Source organism: Notechis scutatus, chromosome Z (assembly GCF_049901735.1).
Source record: "Notechis scutatus isolate UNSWTSFEM ecotype Mainland chromosome Z, rNotScu1.2, whole genome shotgun sequence".
Classification (NCBI taxonomy): domain Eukaryota; kingdom Metazoa; phylum Chordata; class Lepidosauria; order Squamata; family Elapidae; genus Notechis; species Notechis scutatus.
In genome coordinates this window covers 69,197,369-69,224,981 of record NC_142025.1, presented here as the reverse complement: position 1 = coordinate 69,224,981, position 27,613 = coordinate 69,197,369, and the positions used below count along the sequence as shown (strand labels likewise).

Sequence of the window (27,613 nt, the reverse complement as noted above, 5' to 3'; positions counted from 1 at the left end):
GTAATATTTGTCCCAAGATCATCCGGTTGCAAATCAGATACATTCTCCTTATCCTGCTTGAACCACAATTCCACTCTTTCTACTAGATTGCCTTTTCAGGACCACTTATATAATTATACTTTATTATCATATTCACATTGTTAGATACACATATCCTGTTTTTGTTAGGACAATGTGACTTTATCCTTGTGAGATAGAGTTACTGGTAGCAACAATTCATGCACTGTTCTGAACAAAGATGAAATAATTTTATGGCTGCAACCCTACATGTTAATGTTACTGAATTTAAAGGAATATATTTTAGAGTATGTCTGTAAGATTAATACTTTACAACCAGGGAGCCCAGTTTTGCACATAATGAAAAACCAGAATTGTTCCTTTTTGGCAATTATACTAAATAAAACTTGAGAAATTCAACTTTGTTGTCCAAAAGGTAGAGGATGGAACTAGAGGGACAGCCATACTGGACTTAATTCTTAAAAACAGAGGAGAAGTGATAGAAGGAGTTGAAACTACAGAAACCTTGGGTGAGAGTGACCGTCTCATACTAGAATTCAACATAACACAAACACAAGCAATAGAATGTAATGACACCAGAGTCTTAGATTTTAAAAGAGCTGATTTTAATAAACTCAGAGAGAACTTGGGAAAGATTCCATGGATGAAAATCCTAAAGGGGAAAAAAACTCAAGAATCTTGGGAAACTCTGAAAAGTATGATCATAGAAATCTAGACCAGCACAATACCACGGACAAAGAAAAACAAGAAATCCAAGAAGAAACCAGTATGGCTGCACAAAGATCTCTCTGGCAAACTGAAAGAAAAAAAAGACAAGTACAAAAAATGGAAAGAAGGACATACAACTAAGGCAGAATATCAGCAAATAGCCAGAATCTACAAAGATGAAGTCAGGAAAGCAAAGACTCAGAACGAATAAGACTTGCAACAAAAGTCAAAGATAATTAAAAAAAAGTTTCTTCCAACATATAAATAACAAGAAAAAAATCAAGGAAACAATAGGTCCACTAAAGAGAGAAGACGGCAAGGAAATAACAGGCAACAGAGAGAAAGCAGAACTGCTTAACTCATTCTTTGCATCTGTCTTCACGCAAAAAGAAACGATAGCTCAACTCACCAAAAACATAACTGTAAAAGACAGACCAGAAATAAAATTTAAAAAAATAGTAAGAGAACACGTGTCTGATCTTGATGAACACAAATCACTGGGGCCTGATGGATTACATCCCAGAGTTTTAAAGGAGCTGGCAGAGGTCATCTCAGAACCACTGCACCATATGTTTCAAAAATCCTGGAGCACCAGGGAACTATCAGAGGACTGGAAAAGAGCTGATGTGGTTCCCATCTTCAAAAAAGGAAAAAAAACAGACCCAGTAATCTACAGACCAATCAGCCTAACATCAATACCTGGGAAGATACTGGGAAAGATAATAAAAAACAGATCTGCCAACATGTAGAAACAAGTAAAGTAAAAACTAGCAGTCAGCACGGGTTTGTTAAAAACAGATCATGCCAAACCAATCTTATTTCATTCTTCAACATAGTGACTAAATTAGTAGACCAGTGAAATACTGTGGACATAATATATTTAGATTTCAGCAAGGCATTCGACAAAGTAGACCACACCTACTTCTAGAAAAAAGTGGAACAGATAGCACCATCACTAGATGGATTTGCAACTGGCTGGAAAACTGTACTCGAGTAGTCCTTAATGGGTCTAACTCTGCATGGAGGAAAGTAAGCAGTGGGGTACCACAAGGTTCCATCTTAGGCCCAGTACTTTTCAATATCTTCATTAACGACTTAGATGAGGGAATAGAAGGGGAACTTACCAAATTTGCAGATGATACTAAGCTGGCAGGAATAGCTAACACCCAAGAAGATAGGCTCAAGATCCAGATGGATCTTGACAGACTCAACAGTGGGCTGTATCTAACAAAATGAAATTCAATGTAGAGAAAAGTAAAGTCCTACACTTAGGCAAGAAAAACCAAAAGTACACATATGGACTGGGTGAACCAGGCTCAATAGCAGTAACTGTGAGAGGGATCTTGGAGTCTCAGTGGACAATCAGCTAAAGATGAGCCAGCAGTGTACAGCAGCAGCCAAAAAAGCTAATGCAATTGTAAGTTGCATTAACAGAGGGATACAATCGAGATCAAGTGAGGTACTAATACTACTCTATAAAACCTTAGTAAGACCACACCTAGAGTACTACATCCAGTTTTCGTCACCACACTATAAAAAAAGATGTTGAGACTCTAGAAAAAGTACAGAGAAGAGCAACCAGGATGATTAGGGGACTGGAGACTAAAACATATGAAGAACAGTTACAGGAACTGGGCATGGCTAGTCTAGTGAAGAGAAGGACCAGGGGAGACATAATAGCAGTCTTCCAATATCTGAGGGGCTGCCACAGAGAGGAAGGGGTCACGTTATTTTCTAAAGTGCCTGTAGGCCAAACAAGGAATAATGGATGGAAACGAAACAAGGTGAGATTTAACCTGGAAATAAGGAGAAACTTTCTGACGGTGAGAACAATCAACCAATGAAACAGCTTGCCCTGGGAAGTTGTGGAAGTGCCATCACTTGAGATTTTCAAGAAGATATTGGACTGCCATTTGTCAGAAATGGTGTATGGTCTCCCGCTTGGGCAGGGGTTTGGACTAGATGACCTACAATGTCTCTTCCAACTCTGATTATCTGTTATCTGTTACTTAACAAACATGTTATTAACTAAAAAACTGCAGTGATTCACTTTTCAACTGTGGCAAGAAAGGTCATAAAAGGGGGCAAAATTAACTTCAGTTAGCACTTTTGGTTTTATCACTGCTGGCTTGCCTCAGAAAATCAGATGTAAAAAAATGTAAAAATTCATCAATAAATTGAAGAAGCTTCTTGAATGAGGAGCAAAATGTTTTCAAGGGTCAGAGTCCAGAAGCTGTTCAGAGAAAATACTTTAAAAATACTAATACTTCACAAACTGAAGAAATCAGAAATTAATAATTTTTTTAAAGTTATTTGTCAGATAAACCACTGCGAAAAAATTCAAGGCTAAATTACGTTTTTCTTTGGATTGATGTATTTAACTAGAGAGAGAGTTGTACTGGCTAAAATCAAACTAGTACCAAACAGCAGCTTATAATTATGCCATTTTATTCATATTTTTATTGCTTAGCAATTTTAACCAGGCATTTGCTCACCTAATATCTCTAGTTATCCACTTTTTGGATATGTATTATCTACATTGTCTGTGTGTGTCCGTGTGCATGCACGTATGCACATGCATGCATGTGAACTCCAATATTTGTTGTTTGTTTCTTCCTTTTACTATTTTTAATCATTTTTCCTGTTATGCAAACTTGCTCAAGAGAAGATTAATTTAATGACATTGCTTTGAAGAAACCTTTGGCATATGACATTTTTATTAGTACAAATTGCCCTGCCATTAATACTAGCCATATCAAAAAAGCTTAACTATTCTTTAGATGATAGTAATCATGTTACATGTGACACATACATGCAGAATGCTCAGTATGATTAATCTATGAAATAAATTTGCAAATAAACGTATTGAATGTTGAGGACATACCTGGCTGACAATATTCCAATAAGTTCTTTCCTATTTATCACTCGCTGCTGGTTATTTTTGTATTTGGGGTCATGAATGATTTCAGGAAAACTGAGAACCTAAATCAAATGAGTTAAAATACATTCAGGAACATAATGCCAATGAAAGTTCTAAGATTTAATGTAAATGTATGATTTATTAAACTTTTTAATAAATAAAACCACACTGTTTACAGTATGTTTATATGTATGGTTATTATAAACATCATTTCTATATTTCATTCATTTAGTTATTTCAAATATTTCTACCATGACATTTGACTCTACATTTACAAAACTATTTCTATGTGTCAAAGATGTCTAAAAATCTGTATATATCAGTATTAATTATATTTGCCACTGTGTTGATAATTTTGATTTACTATGTTTTTATTCTGGTAAGAATTTCAAGCAATATCAACTTCTTTAGCCTACAGTAGAAGTGGAACAAAAGACCATGTTTCTGAAGAAATATAAAACAGTATTGGCACATGCAGCCAATCTGCCACTTAGATATTTAGGTCAATTGCTAAATAATTAGCAGATTCTGCTTTCTTGCTTTCATAATTGTAAGAAAAAGAAATGTAAACTTTAGATTAAAAGTAATACACTAAGAGTTTCACTAGGATGACAGAATAACCCTATTAACCTGAAATCAGCCATTTTCTCCTCCAAATATTGGGATTTAGGTAGATTTCCAGGTGAACTTTTAATCCTAAATTATACAACTACAATCACTACTAGATTTTCTTGTGAAAATAATTTCTTCACACTACAATGCCTTTTAAAAAAACTGCACATGACATTGTCACTTTTTGAACTAGTAATGGCACTTAGACTTATATACTACTACCCTATAGTGCTTTATAGCACTATCCGGATGGTTTACAATGTCAGCAAACTGCCCCAAAAAATCTGGGTCCTCCTTTTACGGATCTTGGAAGGATCAAAGGCTGAGTCAACCTTGAGCTACATCAGGATTGAACGTTAGGCTTTGGGTAGAGTTTGTTTGTAATACTGCATTCCACTGCATCACCAGAGTTCCTAGTAGTTAATCACTAATTGCTAGTAAGTCAGAAAAAACAGTTTATTTAAGTCAATTATTTTGTTTTCTGAGTACTATACCTTGCAAACAGTAGCAAACTGTTGATTATTTCCTGCTCCTACTACAATATATCCATCTTTTGTTCTAAAAGCCTAGAAAACAGAAAGACAGAACACATTCATTACATTAATATTTTTTTTTATCTTCCATGAACCATCAATTACTTACATGTGCACTTTCATGTTTTTGCAGGTAATTCAATATTTACAAAATCTAATAATCTTAATATAAAGTATGAATGAAATTTTATGTCCTGGTTTATTCTTTTCTGAAATCATTACAAGCAATTCCTCCAACTATATATCAATTATTTAAATAACTTTTTTGGTTTAGCTCCTACAAACAAAAATATTAAACAACTTTATTATTTTATGCCAATAAGATTGTGCTACTTCAGTTTTAAAGATTTTCATCAGTGCTACAAATTATGCAGCTATACATATAAATATACTGAAATTTAGAGTTACTAAATGATGGTCCTGTTGAGGTAATTCCCTGTTAGGAGAATGAGTGCACACAGGGAGACGTAGTGAGAGTAATGCTGAATAACACACACACAGCAAACAGCTACACTGTATAGTAAAATGTAAGTTTTTTACTTCCAGTAAATGGTTAAGCAAACTCCAACAAGCAGTCCAAGTCATGCACGGTTATAGCAGTCAGTTTTCAGTCCAGGGATAATCCAATAACAAAGTCCAGTATCAAAAGCAATTCAGTAAAAGACTCACATCAAATCCAAGAATAACGATGATCAGTCACAGTCAATAGGGAAATGCAGGAACGGCAAAACTCTCAACAACAGGACAGAACAACCCCGGTTTCTGGCTCCATCTTATTGCCGTTTGAGGAACGACACCCAATTACAATTTTAGCATTCCCTTAAAGAGACAATATTAAAATGTCTATCCTGGTTTATATATTTTCCAACCCAACTGTTAGGTGACTTATATTCCTAACATTCTCCCCTTTGGGTAGGACAATATATACAACCTTACATTCTAAGTCCATAATCCTCACAGCAAGCCTTATGCCTTACAAAGCCTTGGGCTTTTGTAAAATGATCTGCGATGTTATTTTCTGACATACAGTATTCCAGCTTAATCATCTGACTTTGCACACATTGTCTCACATTTAAATATCTTAAATCTGTGTGTTTCGTTCTTGTCTTTACAGCAAGATTTGAAGCCATTTGTATTGCTGATTGGTTGTCTTCATAAACAACAATAGAATCTGTTACATCAATTACCATATCAATCAATAATAGCTTATAAAAAATTAAATCTGTACATAATAAAGACAAACATGAGAATTCAGCCTCCATTGTTGATAAACTTAAATGTTTCTGACAAATAGACCTCCATCCAATCAACACCTTTCCCAATAATACTATAGTACCCGATGTAGATTTACGTGTATTTATGTCTGTAGCAAAACTTGCATTGGCATATGCAGTTAGACTTAGTTCATTCTTAGGCTCCAAATACAATGCGTAATGCATTGTTCGTTTCAGATATCTTAACACACGTTTAGCAGCTTGCCAGTGCCTTTCAGTTGGCTCAGCGTTAAATCTCGCTAATTGATTAACACTGTATGCTATATCTGGCCTTGACCAATTGCTGAGATAAGATAAACTACCAATCAAGGACTGATAAATGTTCTTATCAAAAACAGGACTTTGAACATCACTGTGGCTGAACTGGCTCATCCTGGCTCATTGGTGTCTTAGCCGGCTTACAAAGTTCCATTTTAAAATTCTTTAGTAATTGGTTAATTTTATCTGCCTGTGAGATTTTTTATCCTCCCCTAGTTCTATCTATCTTTAAACCAAGATATTGTTTAATTTCTCCTAACTATTTTGTTTTAAATTTCTTTTCTAACAGTGATATTATTTTAGTAGCTTCTTGTTCAGTTTTGGTGATTAATGCTATGTCATCAGTAAACAATAGCAACAATGAAATTACACCATTACTTTCTCTTTTGAACAAACATGGATCAGCCATGGCCAGCTACAAAACCTATCTTAGTTAATTCCTTAACTATACACTGGTTCCATTCATATCCTGATTGCTTCAAGCCATAAAGACTCTTTTTTAATCTCCAGCAATCAGTTGTATTATCATTTTTGATACCTAAAGATTTCTTTAAATATATAGTGTGTTGCAATGGTGCATGGAGATATGCCATCTCTACATCTAAATGATTTATAATGTATTTCTCCCTAGCTGCCCACACTAATGCTGCCCTTAATGTAGTAACCTTCAGACTAGATGCAAACACCTCATCATCATTTTTTTTTTAATCGCTGGGGATGACTGGAGCGATCGTGCGCCCCGTCCTGCAAGCAACCTGCTGAGGACCCAACACGGAGAAGCGAAGACCTAGTGCAGAGAGGGTCCTTGCCAGCTAACCCCCCACCCAAGACCCCATCTCTGCCGAAGGGGCCTCTGTTGGTGGCTGCCTTCCTGCCAGCCAGAGGGCAAACGCCAAGCCTTGTTTGTCAAATAAAGCGTAAATAAAACTCAGCAAGCTCAGCAAAGCCCGAGGAGCGCCGGCCGGGAGGATCGCTGAGCGAGAGCGCTCCAACTGTGGCTTTTCCCTTGACTTCGAGAGTTTTCCCCTCGACTGCTGAGTGAGAATCTGACCTTTCCCAGGAGCGACCCAGCCCAGAGAATGATCATCTTTGGAGTCGGTGAGAGCCCAGAGAACGATCATCTTTGGAGTCGGTGAGATTCATCCCATCCTTGCAGGGAGGTGAGCACTGGGAGCTGTGAGACTGTCTCCAGAAGTTTGCAGCTAGGGTGTGAAGCAGACTGCCTCCTCCCTGCCGCCCCCATTTCCCTCTTCCCTCTTTTCTCCTCGCCAAATTGCTAATCCGGACTCCAGGAGTGATAGAAGCAGAGGTATATTAAAGCCAGGAGTGAATGCTCAATACAAATCTGAGTCTACACAGTAAAAATATAATCTGTTTGAATTTACCAGTGCAAGACGTGCCTCTTTCTCTTAAAAGCAACAAACTTTGAAAGTGTATTCAGTTAACTAGGAGGGGCCCAGAAATCTCATTCATCAAGGGAAAACAAAAACAAATAGTTTCCTGTGAGCTGTTCAGTCTTTCCTTCACTCGGATAAAAATCCTTGGAACATTGTGTTACAACTTCCTGTTTACAGAGTAATAGCGATCTGCTTGATTAAAGTCAGCTTGATTAAAGTCCCCCGCTATGATATGCACAGAATCAGGATATTTATTCTGCTGATTACTAACACTGTTATATAAGCTATGGTAGTATTGGCATCAGGTGGGATATAGACTGCAGTAATCAAAATCATGCTGAATTCCCGCGGAACATATATGGGTCTACATTTAAGAGTCATATACTCCAGATCCATGGAGCAGTGGCTGTCTACAGTCTTTGTATTGATACACCAGCTTTTGTTCACATAAAGGCTTAACCCCTTTGTTCTTTCCAGAATCTCTACTCCTGTCCTGCCTGTGAGCTATGTAGCCTTCCAGCCCAACAGCTGCTGAACAATCCAAAATTGTTCTCAATAAGGAAGGGATTCAATACCTCCCCAAAAAGGAGGTTCCTTTGTATGGGGCAGAGGCGAGCCTCCACTTGGTTCTAGCATCCGCCTGCCATTGGCGAAGCCATAGCAAACGGCGTGAAGTGACGTTGCAAGTGAGAGCCCTGGAGGAAAAATGGGCCACGTGCAACGATGCATCAGCCAAAAATTCAGCAGCTACCACCAGCTTGTTAATATCGTGGTGCATTCACTGCACCTGGTGAAGCCAGAGGAAGGAGGTTCTAGCGAAGAAGGAAGTGGCTGTAGCAGCCTTTACTGCCCAGGCAGCATAATACCTGATGGGTTCTGCGGAAGTTTAATTCCACCTTCTTGTCTTCTGCTTTCAGGGTTTCCACTAGGTCCCCAGAAACCGTGGTGGATGAAACCAGGGAGGCCCATGGTTCATCCACAGTAGGCAATTCTAGTGCATCTGAGAGGATGGGAGCCATAGTAAAGAATATTTTATCATTCCAGCATGGCTGCACAAAGATCTCTCTAGCAAATTGAAAGAAAAAAAAGGACAAGTACAAAAAATGTAAAGAGGGACATACAACTAAGGCAGAATATCAACAGATAGCCAGAATCTGCAAAGACAAAGTCAGGAAAGCAAAGGCTCAGAACAAACAAAGATTTGCAACAAAAGTCAAAGATAATTTTAAAAAAAATTCTCCCAACATATAAATAACAAGAAAAAAATCAAGGAACAGTCGGTCCACTAAAGAGAGAAGACGGCAAGGAAGTAACAGGCAACAGAGAGAAGGCAGAACTGATTAACTCATTCCTTGCATCGGTCTTCACACAAAAAGAAACTATAGCTCAACCCACCAAAAACATAATTGTAAAAGACAGACCAGAAATAAAAGTTTAAAAAATATTAAGAGAACACCTGTCTGATCTTGATGAACACAAATTACTGGGGCCTGATGGATTACATCCCAGAGTTTTTAAGGAGCTGGCAGAGATCATCTCAGAACCACTGCACCATATCTTTCAAAAATCCTGGAGCACCGGGGAAGGGATTAAAAAAAAGGATCAGGAAACAAAGAAATATGGGAATTGTAAAAAAATGAAAAGAAATTGTCTATTTAGAAGACACAGAAACAATGGCTGATTAAGAACTAAAAGGGGGGATTCTGCAAGGTAATGGGGGGTAGCATAAACATACTTAAAGTTATGAATATTCTAGAAAATAGGGATAGATATTAGGATGAAAAATGGAACTGATATTTTTGGTATTGGAATGTATGCTCTTTTCTCATATGTACAAAGATGAATGGAATAATTAATGGAATATGCTTACTAAATACACTGAAATAACTGAAACGGAATATGAGGAGGGCTGTAATGGACTTGAGATTCTCTAGTATTGGAATGAAGAAGCAACAATGGTAATTGTATTACAATATTGTAATTATTTATGGACTTTAACAGCACTTCTAAATATTAAAAGTATTCCACCATCCCCCATATTCAGAACTATTAATTGAAAGTATGAAACTAAATAATGTTTTTTTCCATTATCCTTTTATTGGGTTTTATTGGGTTTTAACAAAACGTAATAAGAGAACAGCATGATTCCAGGTTACCACATTTCCATACAGACATAATCTCAAACACATATTCATCTTATATATTCAGTTTCATATCTTATCACTATTTTTTCAATTTCTCAATATTTTTCCCCTTGCTTTCCTTAATCTTCTTTTATAATTATCTAATTTCTTTCTAATTCAATTACATTTCTCTTCCTAAATTTCTACATCTTTCTATTCATTATCCTTATACTTTCATCTGTCCTGTTTACAATTTCATAAATTCTCTTCCATCATCATCCTGAAAGAGAGAGGGGAAAAATAATAATAATTCCCTCCCCTTCCAGGCCTTGAAAAGCAAGATTCCCCCTGTAATTGCCAATTAGAGTGTGGCACCTTTGAATATTATAATTATTATCATATAAAATTTCATTAAACATTTAATGTATACATTATGGAATTATAGCATTCAGTTTCTAATATCTATTTTATATCATATAACTCTCATCAACCAAATTCTGCTGGGTACTTTCCTTTGAAAATACACACAAAATTATATATAAAAATAATAAGCAAAATAATTATTCTATTCAAATTCATCCTAACAACTGGTATTGATTCCATTGTAAATCTTTCACATTTCTTTTCAACTGTATTTTATCAATCTTTAAGAACAATTAAAATATTTCCATTCTTTCTTCTTATTTCAACTTCTTTTACCTTTATTCCCTTTCTCTCATTATTACATTAATTGTTAATAAACATACCATTGCATAACAATCCAGTTTTATCTTGTAATTTAATCACCTATTTCATTTCTAACTCATTACTATATTCTACTATAACACTATCTTTTGTACCTTGCAGAATTCTCACTTTTAATTTGATTTAACCATTATCTCTATGTCTTCTAAATAAGCTAATGCCTTTGATCCTTGTACATTTTCTGTTTCTTTATTTCCAGCTTTTGTCCCTTATAACTTCTTTTCCTCTTTATTTCCCCTTTTTCGTCCCGCACTCTCTCTAACTCTCCCTTCTGTAATTCTCTTTTCTGCTTCTCCTTACTGTTGTGTTTCCTTTTCAAACTATTCTTTTTTTAGTTGTTCCCTTTAATCTTAAGCTTTTAACTCCTTTTTCCCATTTTACCCCACGTTGCATTATTTGATCATTAAAAATGGCTTCTTCTTTGTCCTGCCCTTCTTCTTGCTCTTCAGACATTTCTTGTTGTTTTTCATAGTTCGAAATCTCCATTTCTAAAAATTGGAATATGAAACCAAAAGATCCTCTTCCGTCTTGTGTGTCTTCTTTCTGTTTTTTAAGTTCCATTTTTAATTCCTCAAGGAGTGATGCCATTTTAAGCACTTTTAAACAACCACCCGATTGACTTTAATTAAAAATCCAACACCCAAAATTTTAAAAATCACAAAGTAATCTAAAGCTGTTTCTTCTTGTTTCTTTCTTCTACTTTCCCTTTCTGAGGGTTCTGTTATCTTTTAATAAAGTCTCAGTTACAATGTATTTTTTGGAAGTCTTTTCAAAGTTTCATTGTTAATCCCTTTTATTTCCAGGTGGCACTCAGTTATTCTTTCCAAGTTCCACCCTTTTTCCTTCACTCTTCTCCTTTTGAGGGCTTTAGAATGTCCAGAAAGTCTTTATTTCCTTTTGACACTTTAATTTCAGCTAAAGATTGCCTATTAGTGTCAAAGTAAACTATTACAAATTTCTTACTTAGATTTCTAATTTTAAACACTCAAATCCAATTGTAACTGTCAATATGAAAATAGAAAAAAGGATTATTTCCCTTCTTTTCTCTCTTCTTCACTGCTTTAAAAATCTTCTTTTAGGAATAATACTCTTAATACTTTTAAATCCAGGGTACCTTGCTTAGATGTTGTCTCTGCTTAGCCCAGTCTGTCCTGCATTCCCCCTTGTCTTCCTCCTGCTCAATCTTGTCTGGTCAGGTTCTTCTTTGGAGTGGCCATTTCTGACTACCGCTGCAACTGCCTTTGGGAAAGGGAGTTTAGACCAGCCAAGGAGGAGAGATGCTATACTCAGCTGGTAGTCTCCCCCTTCTTCGCCACCTCTACAGGGTGGCCTCAGCCCCAAATCCAAAGGATCGGGGTGCTCTGGCAGCGAGCATGGATCGAAACCAAGCACGATCGCAGATTTCGGTCCCTTGCCGAAGAAGCCCAAACCGGAAGACCGGAACAGTTTTATTAGAAAGTGAATTCCCAAAACTATGAATGAAAGACCAGAAGTCATTAAATATTTTTAAAATATTCATCTTTGTTGATATTTATAGTATAATTTGGCTGGTGATATTTCAGTATCATGGTACATTATGTCTCCAGGCACTTTGACATGAATTTTATATTCATATAAATCCTAATTTGCTGAATCTTTATATTGCTTATATTTTTCTTGGGTCACAGGTTCTTTCTTTACCACTGAAATCATTGCTAATAATCTTATAATTTCTGATAATTAATAATTTTCAGAAGAATAAATTACAATCTAATATCATAGCCAATCTACCTAAGTTCAAGATTCTGTTCAAAATTCAAACAAAATATTCCTATTTTAAAGAATTACCCAGAAGATCAAGGTCTTAAAAACTTATCTCTTATAGGTTTCCAGAATTGAGCAAATAAAAGAAAATTTAATTATTCTTTTTACTAAGGAATAACAGTTTCTATCTAGAACTTTGGTACAAGCTATCACCAGAAGTGATCAATATGTTAATGTCAATAACACATAAGAATTCTACTTTATTGATTGAATTCCCTCCACAGAATATGTACTTTACAGAATATACAGGAAAATGGTTTATATGACTTTTGTTATTAGACTTCTTTGAATTATTTCCTTGATTATGGAGGTAACATAACTGGATTGGATGTGCAGTTCAACAGTGAGATCAAAGGGTTTTGTTTATCATTCTTATTTCCTTTTTTTAAAGGCTTGGGTGCAAGAAAGTAACTATTGTTTTGTCATGTTCCTCATTTCTTGTAAAGATTATGGAGAAATCACCCTACAGATCTCATTGAGATCTGTAATAATAAATCACTACTTCTGAATTATATATTTTCTAAATTATAATCATAAAAAACCCCTGGCTTTCCTTGCCACCATTCATTTCTTGCATTCTCCCTGCCATTCCACTGTGAAGTTTTCCTTATCTCCTTCAAAATGCTCAAACTATATATTTTCCATTATAAACCTCTCTACAGAGATTTGAAGAATGTACAAATATTAATGCCCATGAACCTGAATAAAATTAAAAGTAATTATTTCTATAAGACTGATCTGTCCTTTTCTGTTTTTAATTAATCCAAAAAGAGCTTTAAATTTATGTAAAATTGAATGTGGTATACTTTCAATTGACATATTAGAGTCCCAACCTTATAGCTTATTTAAATCATGGACAATAAAGTGTTCCATAGGAAATTCTGCTTGATTACATTCCTGGTGTCCAGCTGATTTGGTGAGAGAATGAGAACACTATTTTGATTTTCTATGCTGCATATAATTAATGTGAGTGCAGGATCCCATGAATTATGGATCATCTCCAGGATAGTCCACGTGAAAGCAGAAATCATAATTGTCAAGCTAAATAATATTCCAGCATTTATTTAGCAGCTGGGTCATTATAACAAACATAGTGGAATATTCTTTTCAGTGTTGCTGATTTAGAAAATTTGCTGATATGTACTAATGTTTATTACAAATTGTTTAAAAGGTTGCTATCACCTTTCAGATTATTCATTTGCTTAGTTTTAATTAATCAGGATAGAATACAATAGACTTAATAATTTTATTTAAAAAGTAATCAGATGTTTTGGCACTGAAACAGTGCTCTTCTGAAACTATGATATATCAGGGCCTTTTATTCCATATATTTGGACTTACATCATGCATTAATAAGTTTGGGTTACTTGGTCATTGCAATTAATTTTCTGTGTTGACATTCACAATGGCCACAGTTCCCAAGTGCCATAAGTGGATGGAACCACCTGGATTCTCTCCTTATTTCATTTTCTGGGACATATGTGTACAAGTGTTTTTTTTCCTTCAGAAAAATGTCCTTGCCAACTTTCTTTCTATGTTTAAGGAAGTTTAAGAAGTGGTTTGTTTGTGGTTTGGCTAATGAAAATAGATGGAAAAACCTGGACAAAAACACATAATTTCTCTCAAGGGCAAACATTGTTTTTCTGTCCTGAGAAACTGTATAAATGTAAATCACCTGATACCAATGGTTTTTACCATATATTTATGTAGTTTTGTGCAACATGATGATTACCTTATAGCTAGAGACAGGGCTGAATTATATACCATAGCCACAAATGTTCTGCATGCTGCATTTTACTTCCCCTCTCCAGATGATGTGGGATAAGGACATTGATTATATCAAGGTATCAGTGTAATAATTAGTCATTTCTAATAACTAACAAATACAGCTTTTAAAATCTTCCATTACATTATATGCAATAGAGAATATAAATCTACAATTATGGGACTGAAACTGAAAGATGACAGATTTTTTTTTCCTCTAAAAGTCTGTGCCCTGAGGCTACAGTACTTATTAAAAGTAAATCAAATGTACTTTATGACAATATATAAGTTCTTATTAGCCAGAAAAATCTACCTAAAATCTAATTTTTCAAAAAATTGTGCAATTTTTATCATCTTCACAAATTTTCAACTAGCAATATGGCAAAATAATTTTGTCTCCTTTAATAAGAATATACTTCATTTTGACAAGTAAAAAGAATTAAAATAATTCTGAAAGCACTTATTAATCAAGCAAATGGATCAGTAAATAAAGTTACTCTATTTTTCTGGCTCAAGCCTAAAAGTAATAAAATTCAAAATTTCAGAATTAAAGCTCCAATATCAATTCACAATAGGGTGCAGTTGAATAAACACAAGGCTGGCATAACACAGTATTTAAATATTTTAGGTTTGGATTTATTTATTTTAGTTTTGAATTGTCTTTCATTTATGATCTTAAGCCAAAGGAGCAATTCTTTGATTTTAATCTTGCCTTCAGTTCAGTGGTGGTATTCTACTGGTTCTGCCCGGTTCTGCCGAGCTGGTAACGGTAATGAGCAGCAGAGACTGAACCAGTTCTCTCCAATGTTCTGTGCCCGGCTCCCATACTAATCTTTATGTCCTGATTTTGAAGTGCAGCTGCTTTGCCTGGCACAGCAATTGTTGCACGGCAGCTGCTGAAGCATCAGGGAGAGTGCAGGATTGCAGGAGAAGACTCAAAATGCCTCTGTGCCTGCGCAAAGTGCGCATTTGGTGCGCACGCACACACAGTGTGTGTGCATGTGCAAAGCATGCCCACCAAGGCCCGCCCACCGAACCAGTGGTAAAAAAAATTGAAATACACCACTGCTTCAGTTAATTTATTTGGGCTTTTAAAAAATTGTTTACACAGAATTATGCAGGACCAAGTGATGGGATTAAATAACAAATTATCAGATAATTTCATCTGCTTAGCACATGTGCCATGATATAATTCTAAGCTGCATAATCAAATTTAAAATGGAATAGTAACACAAAACTCCACAGTAAGAAAAGGAAATTCTCAAAGGAACAACATATTTAATGTTACATGTAACTGCTGTGAGATTGGTGTATACTGGAAGAATGAAGACACCGCGAAATAATAAGGAAAATATTAGTCTGTGCAGAGATGGACAAACTAACTCTAGAACTTAAGGAAAAAGGTGGGTCAGAGTGCTATAAGGTCTGAAGTAAAATATATCAATGGCTGGAGTTGAGGAAAGTCGCACTGTGTTCAACTGTTTTTAATGTTTATTTAATAAAAGTTTATTAAAAAAAGAAAGAAAAAAAAGAAAAGGGAATTCTTTCTACCACTTTCTTTAAAAATATTTTACGCTGTCTATTGTTCACTTATTCTTATATTGCCCATTTTTAAAAAGAACCTCTCAAGACTTTTGTAAAGCACATTGACCTTGGTTTATATTAGGAAGGAATACTAAATAGTTGCAGAACCAGTTGCACAGCTTTGATATATTTGAAAAAAATTATAAATTCACAACTAATTTGCCATGGCCATTTAGCAAAGGCTATGCACAATATAATCTTGCAAAAAACAGCACACACTAATATATTGGGTGCTTTCCAAAAAATCTACATAATAACTCTCATCCAAAGCAAATTACTGATTACTCAAAACTCATTTACTATTATTTTTTTAAACTTACAAAGCTGCAGGCCTAACTTATATAATAGTTAAGGTAAAGGCCTGCAGCAAGAGAAATAATAGCAGCTTTTTAAATTGGATGTGGTTATTTGATCCAGGACCAATCATATTATTTTAGGACTTGCTTTTTTTTAAAGCATTTTATGTAGAGGTACTGCTGTAAAACAAACCAAATTTGAAATAATGTTTGAATAAAAGTATCAAAAGCTATAAATGAAATAATGTTTGCTGAATAAGACTGTTCAATAAACAGAAATTAATACATTGCTCATATTGGGCTAATTTTGTTTCTATAAGGCTGGGCAAGTTAACTGGATTTAACAATCTTCATAGCTGTGCCGTATTCTGTTTATGCACCAGTTTCACACCCTGATTTTATAGTACATTCACAAATGTTGCTATAGGAATTCCCCAAACTACAACCACAATTGGGACAGGAACTTCCATTGCATTCCTCCCCAAGATGGCTGCTGAATGGTAAGGGAAATTTTCTCTCTTGCCAACAATCTGCTGATTTTGCTGCCAAAGCTGGTTTTGCTGCTCCTTGGATTTGAATGGGAGTACTTAGGAATGAACCAAGATGAACCAAGTTGAATGGCCAAGATGGGGAGTCTTCCAGTTCTCTTTGAGAGCAGTCAGAAAGCCATTGGGCATACATCTTCTTCATGGCAGTTTGTTTCTTAAGTGTGCCTGAGTTTTAACTTCACTTTTTGAATCCTCTGTTTATTTTGCTTTTTATCTTTAAAAGTTGATCAGTTGGCTGAATGCTGATTTATTTTAACCCCTTGCTGCACTGAGTTTTATTTTCCCTTTTGATTTATGTGGTTATTTTGAATAACTTTCAATTTTCTATAAGGAAACACAGTCTGTCCTTGGATAATGAAAGTGCTTTTACTTGAGTTACATTTTTATTGGCCATTCATTACAGGAATTCTGTATTTTATCAGAAAACTGCAAAAACTTCGGAGTTTTTTTAGGGGAAGGAGGCAGACACTAGAAAAAAGTGTGTTGGGCAACATGCAATTCTTAGCTGAAATCTTTTTTAATAAGTTTGATGAATTCATGAAGGCTGTAGAAAACATCTAGAGTTACAGTAAATAAATTAAAACCACTAAGGGAATGTTTCAAACCACTAAATTCACTGGGAATGGATTTATCATATTTCATTGGAGAATGATTTTATCTGGGTTTTTTTGGGAAGATAGATTCGCTTTTGAGATTGGATTTATATAATCTCCGAATTTAATCAGGGAACAATTGATAAAAGATGTAGTAAGAAACAAATGTGGATATTTGATCCAGGATAACTGTTAATTGTGGGGATGATTTAGGATAGTTAAGCTATGATAAATTTTCAATAGTTTTCAGTTTATTAACAGGATTTTGGAAATTTAATCTTGTCTTTATTATTGTTATTTCTGCTATTTTGATATTAATATATTATTGATGACAGTTTAGTAGTTTAAAATTCTTTGGGACTGTTTCACAAGGTGGTGGGAAACTAATATTGTTGTAATATATTAATCACATTCAACTAGGAGGGACAGGATGATCAGGGGTGGGATTCAAATTTCTTAACAATTGGTTCTGTGGGTGTGGCCTAATTTGTGGGTATGGCTTGGTGGTCATGTGACTGGGGTGGGAGTGGCTTGCTGATTGGGCATGGCTACGTGGTCATGTGACTGGGGTGGGAATGACTGTGTTGTCATGTGACTGGGGTAGGCGTGCCATGTGGCTGGCAACCCAAATTTAAGTGGTCCTCACTTAATGACCAGGTGCTCGCTTAGTGGCCAATAGCTTAGCAAGTGCTTTTTGCCAGTTTCCAAGGCCTGGGGAGGCCCAGGCAAAGCCCAGGCAGGTGGCCATGTGGCTGGCAACCCAAATTTAAGTGGTCCTCACTTAACGACTAGGTGCTCGCTTAGTGGCCAATTGCTTAGCATGATATAAGGATTAATGCAAATTGGAAAGGAAAGACTGCACAAATTGTGCACAAGTGATTTGTACCAACCAACATACTATGTAACTGAAGATGTTTTATGTTGTTATTTATGTTTTAAAAAAATAAACCACTTTTATTTAAAAGATTTCATTTATGTATGCATGCAACTTCTTGTTACATTGATGTTGCTGTATATTGATTTAAGCAGAAACAGATAACGTATAACATCAATGTAACAAGAAGTTGCCTGTCTCCCTTTTGGTAAGTTGCTTTTTTTATTTATGTATTTATTTACCAATTTATTATGTATTTATTTACAATTTACCAAAAAGGAGACAGGCAAGTTGGTTAGCCAACTATGCCGGGGTCCTCCTCAGTCTTCTAGCTTGCTGCGGCAAGGATGGCCGGTCCAGGATTCGGCTCTCGACTGGGTTGGCGGCGGCAGTGGCAGCAGGAGGTAAGGGATCTTTCCCAGCAAGACTTGCTACTTTGCCTCCTCACTACCAATTGGTGGTGGGAAGGCAAGGCAGCAACCCTTGGGCCGTGGCGGGAGAGGCCACAGCGCCAGGCCTGGGAGTCGGCTGGTGGCGGTGGCGGCATGAGGCGGTAGGGGACTGGGCCAGCAGGAGCTGCTGCTTTGCCTCCTCACTACCAATCGGTGGTGAGAAGGCAAGGCAGCAACCCTTGGGCTGTGGCGTGCGAGGCAGCAGTGCTGGGCCTGGGAGTCGGCTGGCGGCGGCTGCGGCAGGAGGTAGGGGACCGGGGCAGCAGGAGCTGCTGCTTTGCCTCCTCACTACCAATCAGTGACGGGAAGGCAAGGCAGCAACAATGGAGGGCTACGGGTGAGGAAGATGGGGTGGGCGACCGGGATTGGAGGTGGTAGGTGAGCGACCAGGTTGGAAGATTGTACTTACCGATCCGTGTCTTCGGAGGCTGGCAGCGGGGTGAGGCAGTCTGGGTGGGCAAGGACGGCTAGCGGCGGCGGTGGGAGGCAGGCAGGGCAAGGCAGTCCGGGTGGGCAAGTATGGTTAGCGGCGGTGGTGACTGGGGCTTGCGGCTTGCCCTCACTTAGCAGGGTGGCAGAAGGCAGGTAGGGACGAACAGCTGGCTGGCTCAGCTGCTGTTGTTGCTGAGCGATGGCACCGTGTGGCTAAATTTTTTTAATTAGCGCACATGCGCTATAAGTAGGGGCGGGGTGGGGAGGCGGGGAGAATAAGAAAGGGATTTTGCGCGTGCGCAGTAAAAATACACGTTTTTAAAAAATACTGTTTTTTTACTTTGGAACAGCGGATAGGGGCGGGGGGCGGGGCAGCGAAGGGAGGGGCCAGCGGGGGAGAATGAGGAATGGATTTTGCACATGCGCAGTAATAAAAACCAGTTTTTAGCCCGTAGGAGCAGTGGAGCGGGGTGGGGCCAAGCAGGGGTCAGTTTTACCGGTTCTTAGAATTACCGGTGATGTTAACAGCTGGTTCTATAGAACCGGTACGAACCGGTAGAAACCCACCCGAGTAAGATATATATGTTACGTTTTTTAATGCATTTTTTTTCTTTTTTTAATGTCTTTTTTTTTGTTTTTTGTTTGTTTCTTTAAAAAATAGTGTTTTGTATCTTAATTTTTTCTGAGTAAAATAAAAATAGATTTAAAAAAAGGAATTAAATTACATTAAATTAAATTAAATTAAAAAAAGCCTAACTGGAATTGTTTGGAACAAATATAAAATTCTGGGTAGTATATTCATCTTGATTGTTGATATTCTCCCTATTAATAACAGTTGTAAATTTTCCCTTTTCGCCAAATCTAGCACTATCTGCTGCTTAAGTTTGATATAATTATTCTCTTTTAGTGTACTGCATCTTGCTGTCAAATGTATCCCCAAGTATTTGATCTTATTCGTGACCTGAATTTTCAATAGATCCGCCAGTTCTTCCTTTTGTCTTGATAGCATATTCTTTGTCAAGATCTTTGTCTTATCTTTATTTATTTTCAAACCAGCCACCTTTCCATATATCTCTATCTTTTCTATCAATTTTGATGCTGTTTCTAGTGGGTCTTCTAACTTGAGTTACATTTTTATTGGCCATTCATTACAGGAATTCTGTATTTTATCAGAAAACTGCAAAAACTTCGGAGTTTTTTTAGGGGAAGGAGGCAGACACTAGAAAAAAGTGTGTTGGGCAACATGCAATTCTTAGCTGAAATCTTTTTTAATAAGTTTGATGAATTCATGAAGGCTGTAGAAAACATCTAGAGTCAGTAAATAAATTAAAACCACTAAGGGAATGTTTCAAACCACTAAATTCACTGGGAATGGATTTATCATATTTCATTGGAGAATGATTTTATCTGGGTTTTTTTGGGAAGATAGATTCGCTTTTGAGATTGGATTTATATAATCTCCGAATTTAATCAGGGAACAATTGATAAAAGATGTAGTAAGAAACAAATGTGGATATTTGATCCAGGATAACTGTTAATTGTGGGGATGATTTAGGATAGTTAAGCTATGATAAATTTTCAATAGTTTTCAGTTTATTAACAGGATTTTGGAAATTTAATCTTGTCTTTATTATTGTTGTTATTTCTGCTATTTTGATATTAATATATTATTGATGACAGTTTAGTAGTTTAAAATTCTTTGGGACTGTTTCACAAGGTGGTGGGAAACTAATATTGTTGTAATATATTAATCACATTCAACTAGGAGGGACAGGATGATCAGGGGTGGGATTCAAATTTCTTAACAATTGGTTCTGTGGGTGTGGCCTAATTTGTGGGTATGGCTTGGTGGTCATGTGACTGGGGTGGGAGTGGCTTGCTGATTGGGCATGGCTACGTGGTCATGTGACTGGGGTGGGAATGACTGTGTTGTCATGTGACTGGGGTAGGCGTGCCATGTGGCTGGCAACCCAAATTTAAGTGGTCCTCACTTAATGACCAGGTGCTCGCTTAGTGGCCAATAGCTTAGCAAGTGCTTTTTGCCAGTTTCCAAGGCCTGGGGAGGCCCAGGCAAAGCCCAGGCAGGTGGCCATGTGGCTGGCAACCCAAATTTAAGTGGTCCTCACTTAACGACTAGGTGCTCGCTTAGTGGCCAATTGCTTAGCATGATATAAGGATTAATGCAAATTGGAAAGGAAAGACTGCACAAATTGTGCACAAGTGATTTGTACCAACCAACATACTATGTAACTGAAGATGTTTTATGTTGTTATTTATGTTTAAAAAAAATAAACCACTTTTTTATTTAAAAGATTTCATTTATGTATGCATGCAACTTCTTGTTACATTGATGTTGCTGTATATTGATTTAAACAGAAACAGATAACGTATAACATCAATGTAACAAGAAGTTGCCTGTCTCCTTTTGGTAAGTTGCTTTTATTTATGTATTTATTTTTACTATTTTGTTTTGTTTTTATTAATCAGAAAACAAAACAGATACTAAATAAATAAATAAACACAAATAAAAGGTATTTTTACTATTCATCTTGATGTTTCTTCGTTACTTAAAGAAACATCAAGATGAATAGTAAAATAATTTTATTTATGTGTTTATTTATTTCTTTTTGTATCTGTTTTGTTTTTGATTAATAAAAGAAACAGATAGTAAATAAATAAATAAATAAATAAATAAATATATATATAAAAAAGCAATTTACCAAAAAGGAGACAGGCAAGTTGGTTAGCCAACTATGCCGGGTCCTCCTCAGTCTTCTAGCTTGCTGCGGCAGAGATGGCCGGTCCAGGATTCGGCTCTCGACTGGGTTGGCGGCGGCAGTGGCAGCAGGAGGTAAGGGATCTTCCCAGCAAGACTTGCTACTTTGCCTCCTCACTACCAATTGGTGGTGGGAAGGCAAGGCAGCAACCCTTGGCCGTGGCGGGAGAGGCCACAGCGCCAGGCCTGGGAGTCGGCTGGTGGCGGTGGCGGCATGAGGCGGTAGGGGACTGGGCCAGCAGGAGCTACTGCTTTGCCTCCTCACTACCAATCGGTGGTGAGAAGGCAAGGCAGCAACCCTTGGGCTGTGGCGTGCGAGGCAGCAGTGCTGGGCCTGGGAGTCGGCTGGCGGCGGCTGCGGCAGGAGGTAGGGGACCGGGGCAGCAGGAGCTGCTGCTTTGCCTCCTCACTACCAATCAGTGACGGGAAGGCAAGGCAGCAACAATGGAGGGCTACGGGTGAGGGAAGATGGGGGTGGGCGACCGGGATTGGAGGTGGTAGGTAGACGACCAGGTTGGAAGATTGTACTTACCGATCCGTGTCTTCGGAGGCTGGCAGCGGGGTAGGCAGTCTGGGTGGGCAAGGATGGCTAGCGGCGGCGGTGGGAGGCAGGCAGGGCAAGGCAGTCCGGGTGGGCAAGTATGGTTAGCGGCGGTGGTGACTGGGGCTTGCGGCTTGCCCTCACTTAGCAGGGTGGCAGAAGGCAGGTAGGGACGAACAGCTGGCTGGCTCAGCAGCTGTTGTTGCTTTGAGCGATGGCACCGTGTGGCTAAATTTTTTAATTAGCGCACATGCGCTATAAGTAGGGGCGGGGTGGGGAGGGCGGGGAGAATAAGAAAGGGATTTTTGCGCGTGCGCAGTAAAAAATACAGCGTTTTTTTTAAAAATACTGTTTTTTTTTACTTTGGAACAGCGGATAGGGGCGGGGGGCGGGGCAGCGAAGGGAGGGGCCAGCGGGGGAGAATGAGGAATGGATTTTTGCACATGCGCAGTAATAAAAACCAGTTTTAGCCTGTAGGAGCAGTGGAGCGGGGTGGGGCCAAGCAGGGGTCAGTTTTACCGGTTCTTAGAATTACCGGTGATGTTAACAGCTGGTTCTATAGAACCGGTACGAACCGGTAGAAACCCACCCGAGTAAGATATATATGTTACGTTTTTTAATGCATTTTTTTTCTTTTTTTAATGTCTTTTTTTTTGTTTTTTGTTTGTTTCTTTAAAAAATAGTGTTTTGTATCTTAACTTTTTCTGAGTAAAATAAAAATAGATTTAAAAAAAGGAATTTCCATTGCTAAGCAAGGTGATTGCTAAGTGAGTCATGCCTTATTTTACTTTTTTTTTTTTTTTTGCCATGGTGATTAAATGAATCACCATAGTAATTAAGTGAAGCGTATGGTTGTTAAGCAAATTCGGCTATTGCCACTGACTTTACTGAACATACAAAACAGGCTTATTTATTGTTTATTTAACAATATTCTAATCTATAAATGATTGATTCAAATTCTTTGAACTATGTTCTAGCATTTAAATTCTTCCATTATGCTAATGATACTCTTTTGTCAAATAAAATAAGGCGATTTCCAGAATTATTATACACAAGTGTCATATATTCCTATGTGTAAATGTATAGGAATGTATGGATATTTAAATGACTAGAAAATGGAATAAAAATAAAATTGTTTCCATCTATTATTTAACTTCTCCAATGAGTATTTGGGGCATTCTTCTTCAATAATCATTCCATGTCTTGACTTGGTTCAGAAGCAATTTGTAGTCCTTGGGACACTTTGTGAATTTTACTAATATATTCAAAATATATCGGTTATTCTTCATCATAAACACAAATGTTGACATATGATAAAAGAAAAAAATCATGGAACATGAACCAAAGAATTTTACATAAAACACAAAAATTTAAACACAATATTATACAGGTTCAAATTTCCATGATGTATATTTTTGATACTTTGCAGTACTCTTATCAAATTTGGATACTGTCCTCTTTGTAAACAAATTACTAGTTTACATGGAAAGATTACCTATCTAGAGTCTCTAATCTGTGCTCTCCAAGCAGAAATTAGGTGCCCAATCTAGCAAAACCAGTCTATTGAGCTGCCGCCCTATCAACCCCCTCTACCACAAAGATCCTGCAGGAAAAGGGCAATATGGACAACCGTGGGATCTGGCAGGGTGAGAGCTGTGGACCATAAACACAAAGCTTTTCCTTTGTCCCAGCATAACAAATACAGTGCCCTTGCTGACAATAGGAACACTAAAGTGACAGGTCAAGGTAGTTGTGATAATGATAACTCAAATAAGCAAAGATCGTGGTCCGAGAAGAACTTACTTTGGAAAGGAGAAAGTGTGAATCAGGTATTACACATCAGTCACAGAAGAAGAGCAAGGTACCCAAAAAGAGACGCCACCTTCTGGTTAGTGATTCAATTGTAAGGGATGTAAATTTAGGAAAGGATACGGAGGTTTTGAAAGAGGTCAGGTGTCTTCCAGGTGCTACTGCCAGCAGAGACAAGAGGCATTCTTAAGTCAAGAATGCCTGTAAGGAGGTTGACTTCTGGTTGTGCTTCCGTCGCATTGAAGTGGAATCTACGATCGTGCACTGTTTTGCTCTGTGCTCGCTTGTAGGAAGGTCCCAATCGGGACTAAAACCATCCTGGAGGGCTAGTGACAAAAGGGGGGACCACCTGGAGGGTCATGGGGAGCCACATCTCTCCTCCCTGACAAGGTAACCCCCTCCAAAGACAAGTTGCAGCGGTGGTCAAAAATGTCCACCATGAAGACGGGAGGCAGTACAGGAAACTTAGACTGTGCTGGAGTGGTGAAGCTGTGAGCGGTGTGTGAACCAGGCAAAATACATAGACATTAAGGTACCCCGGAATTAAGAAACAAAGAATTTTTTATGAAAGATTGTAGAATCGGCAACCAGAGAGAGTGAACAAACTTGGAAATTTGTGAAATTGGCTTTGGACTTTGAAAAGAATTAATTTGGAGGTGGAAAATTAAGAACAAAATACTAGATTATAAAAGGCTTGGAAATTAAACTGGATAATTATTTGGATTCTGGCTCTAAATAGGCAAAATTGAACGCTGGAATTGAATGTGTTAAAAAGAAATAATAGCTAATAATTGGAATTAGCGAAATTAATAATAGCTTTAAAAAGAGGAAAAAGTGAAAAGAAAGGGTGGAATGTGGAAACAGAACCAAGAGCGCCACCTAATGGTAACAGTGACTCTTTGAAAAGTGCTTGGTCTTTTTAAAATTGGAATTTGAAAGGAAATAAAAGGAATTCCATTACAATAAAATAAAAAACCCTGAAAAGTTAAATACTAGAATACTACAAGGAAAAAAAGATATGTGAAGAAATTGCCCTGGGATTATTTGCTGACTTTGGGAAAAAAATTGGAAAAGAAATTAACAGAAGGAAACTGGAAACAAAGATTTATGGACACTTACTGTTGAAATTAAATACCGTGTTTCTCCAACAATACGGCCTCCCCCAATAGGAAGTCCCAGCATGTTTTATAGACATAAAATCAAATTAAGACCCTCCCCCAAATTAAGGCCTATATTAAACATGCGAAATAGGGAGGAATGGTGGGGGAGCTTGCCGTTAGGAAGTACTTTTGTTGCATGCCCGGATATGGTGCTGCCTGCGTTGACTTCAGCGTTGGTGGGGCACTTCATATCGGGAGACCTTCCACCACCGTTGCTTTCCCTTCTCCCTGTGCTGCTGCGGTGTTTAGAGCAATGCCATGGCATTTGGTGCAGCCACGCGCGGCCAGCCAGGGCTCCTCCCTGCAACCGGAGCCCAGCGGAGACACTCAGCTTCAGGCGCTCTGTCGCCGCCTTCCTTCGCCTTGAGGCAAAGCCAATTCTTTTAAAAACAACGCCCTACTACTGGTACGACAAAGACTCCCCTGCTTGAGAGGGCAGCCCAACCTCATGTGCGGAGGCAAATCTCCTGGGGCTGCAGCACAGGATCGGCCCACCATGGGAGAAGCGCCCAGCCGCCATCCCTGCCTGGTGCCAGGCAGAGCACAAGCTGACAGTCGAGCCCTCCTGCCCAGCGGCAGAGCTCTTGCCAAGGCAGCAGGCGCCTCCCCACCGGACCCTCTGCTCATCCCGCCAGGGCCACGCCAGAGCCGTGCGGGCTGTGCAGAGCCGGGAAAGCGAGCCGTGGGTGCGTGCCTGCTATGCGAAAGAGCCGGGCTGACCTGAGCTTGGCTTCCTTCACAAGTCCCTCCAGCCCGAACCCAAAGGGGCCACCAGGAGAGACTGCCCGAGACAGTGAAAGCACCCACCCGTCCGTGGACAGGGAGGTGAGGCGACAGTAATGCTGCTTCCCTGGCCAGCGGGTCCGGCGGAGAGAGCCCGAAGCCGCCCATCCTTTCCACCCAGTCCGTCCCTGTCCCCACGCATCTCCAAATGCGCTGGCAGCTCCAAACACTGCAGCGGCATGGGCATCGGGAGGCACTCCTCGGCGGGGCTCAGCTCGGAGGATGCAGCACAGGCTGTCACCTTGCCTTCCTGTCCACGGATGGGTGGGCGCTATCACTGCCTCAGGCAGCCTCTCCCAGTTGCCCCTTGGGGTTCGGGCTAGAGGGACTTGGGAAGAAAGCCAAGCTCGGGTCGGCCCGGCTCTTTTGCTTGGCAGGCGGGCACGCACCCACGGCTCGCTTTCCCGGCTCTGCCCAGTCTGCACGGCTCTGGCGGGATGAGTGGAGGGCCCAGCGGGGAAGCGCTCGCTGCCTTGGCAAGAGCTCTGCCGCCATGTACAAAGGCCCACCTGTCAGGCTGCGCTGGGCGCCCCAGGCAAAGCTCTTCACGCTCTGCCGGCACCAGGCAGGGATGGCGGCTGGGCACTTCTCCTGGGGTGGGCCGATCCTGCGCTGCGAACCCGGGAGATTCACCTCCCCATGTTGGGTTGGGCTGCCCTCTCGGGCAGGGGAGGCTTTGTCGCACCGGTAGTAGGGCGTTGTTTTTAAAAGAATTGGCTTTGCCTTCGAAGGAGAAGGGAAGGCGGTGACAGGAGCACCTGAAGCCGAGTGTCTCCGCCGGGCTCCAGTTGCAGGGAGGAGCCCTGGCTGGCCGTGCATGGCTGCGCCAAATGCTGAGGTCAACATCCAAGCTGTCACTGCCCGCCTGCCCGAGGATGCAAGGGGGGGGAATTAAGTCACCCCCAAAAAGACGGCCTAGCCATTTTTTCGGGGGTCAAAAAAAAATAAGGCCTGGCCTTATTTTGTGAGAAACATGGTATAAAAGATGCTAGTTGTTATAAATTACTGGACAATTGGATTGGATATAAATATTAAGGAAGGGTGGAGAAGTGTACAAAATAGGAGAATTATATGTGGAAATAAAATTGGAACTACAAAATTTGAAGAAAATGATGACAGAAAACTTGGAAATGTGCAGTATTATACTACAAAAATTAGGAATGGTGACACAGATTGAAGAAGAACAAAGAGAACCAGAGTGGGAGGAGTTAAATAAAGAGAAAACCAGCCTTAAGAAACAAGTGGACCAACGAGCACTAAAACAGAGGGGGGAAAGAATTAAAGCTAAACATTTGAGGTTTGATATGATAATTAAAGGGGGAATTATTTGGAAATTTAAACAAACGAAAAGGAAACAGCAGAAGAGGGAACTACACAGGAAAAATCAAGAGAGGGAGGGGGGTAAAATAAATAATTGGAATAAGAAATGGAAGGAAATAATAAAGGAAGAAAAGGGGAATTAAGAGAAAGGACCAGAAAATGATGGGAAGCAGAAAGCAAACAAAAATGAAAAGTAATTATAAGTCAGGAGGATGAGAGACAATGGGCAGAAGAAGAAGAACAGGAAAGGCGATTCTACAAGGTAACATGTAGTGATATATAAGAATATAG

The 27,613-nt window shown here is 38.7% G+C and overlaps 1 protein-coding gene across 5 annotated transcripts in view; it reads right to left on the bottom strand.

The window, feature by feature from the left end:
• SUGCT (succinyl-CoA:glutarate-CoA transferase) overlaps positions 1-27,613 on the bottom strand; it is a 440,323-nt gene that overhangs the window by 250,240 nt on the left and 162,470 nt on the right. For all 5 annotated transcript variants that reach the window (XM_026674825.2, XM_087947679.1, XM_087947682.1 and 2 more), the window contains 2 exons: positions 4,753-4,824; positions 3,611-3,708 (listed from right to left, as the gene is read on the bottom strand). In XM_026674825.2, the coding sequence (XP_026530610.1) occupies positions 3,611-3,708; positions 4,753-4,824 (170 nt within the window). The remainder of the gene's footprint in view (positions 1-3,610; positions 3,709-4,752; positions 4,825-27,613) is intronic.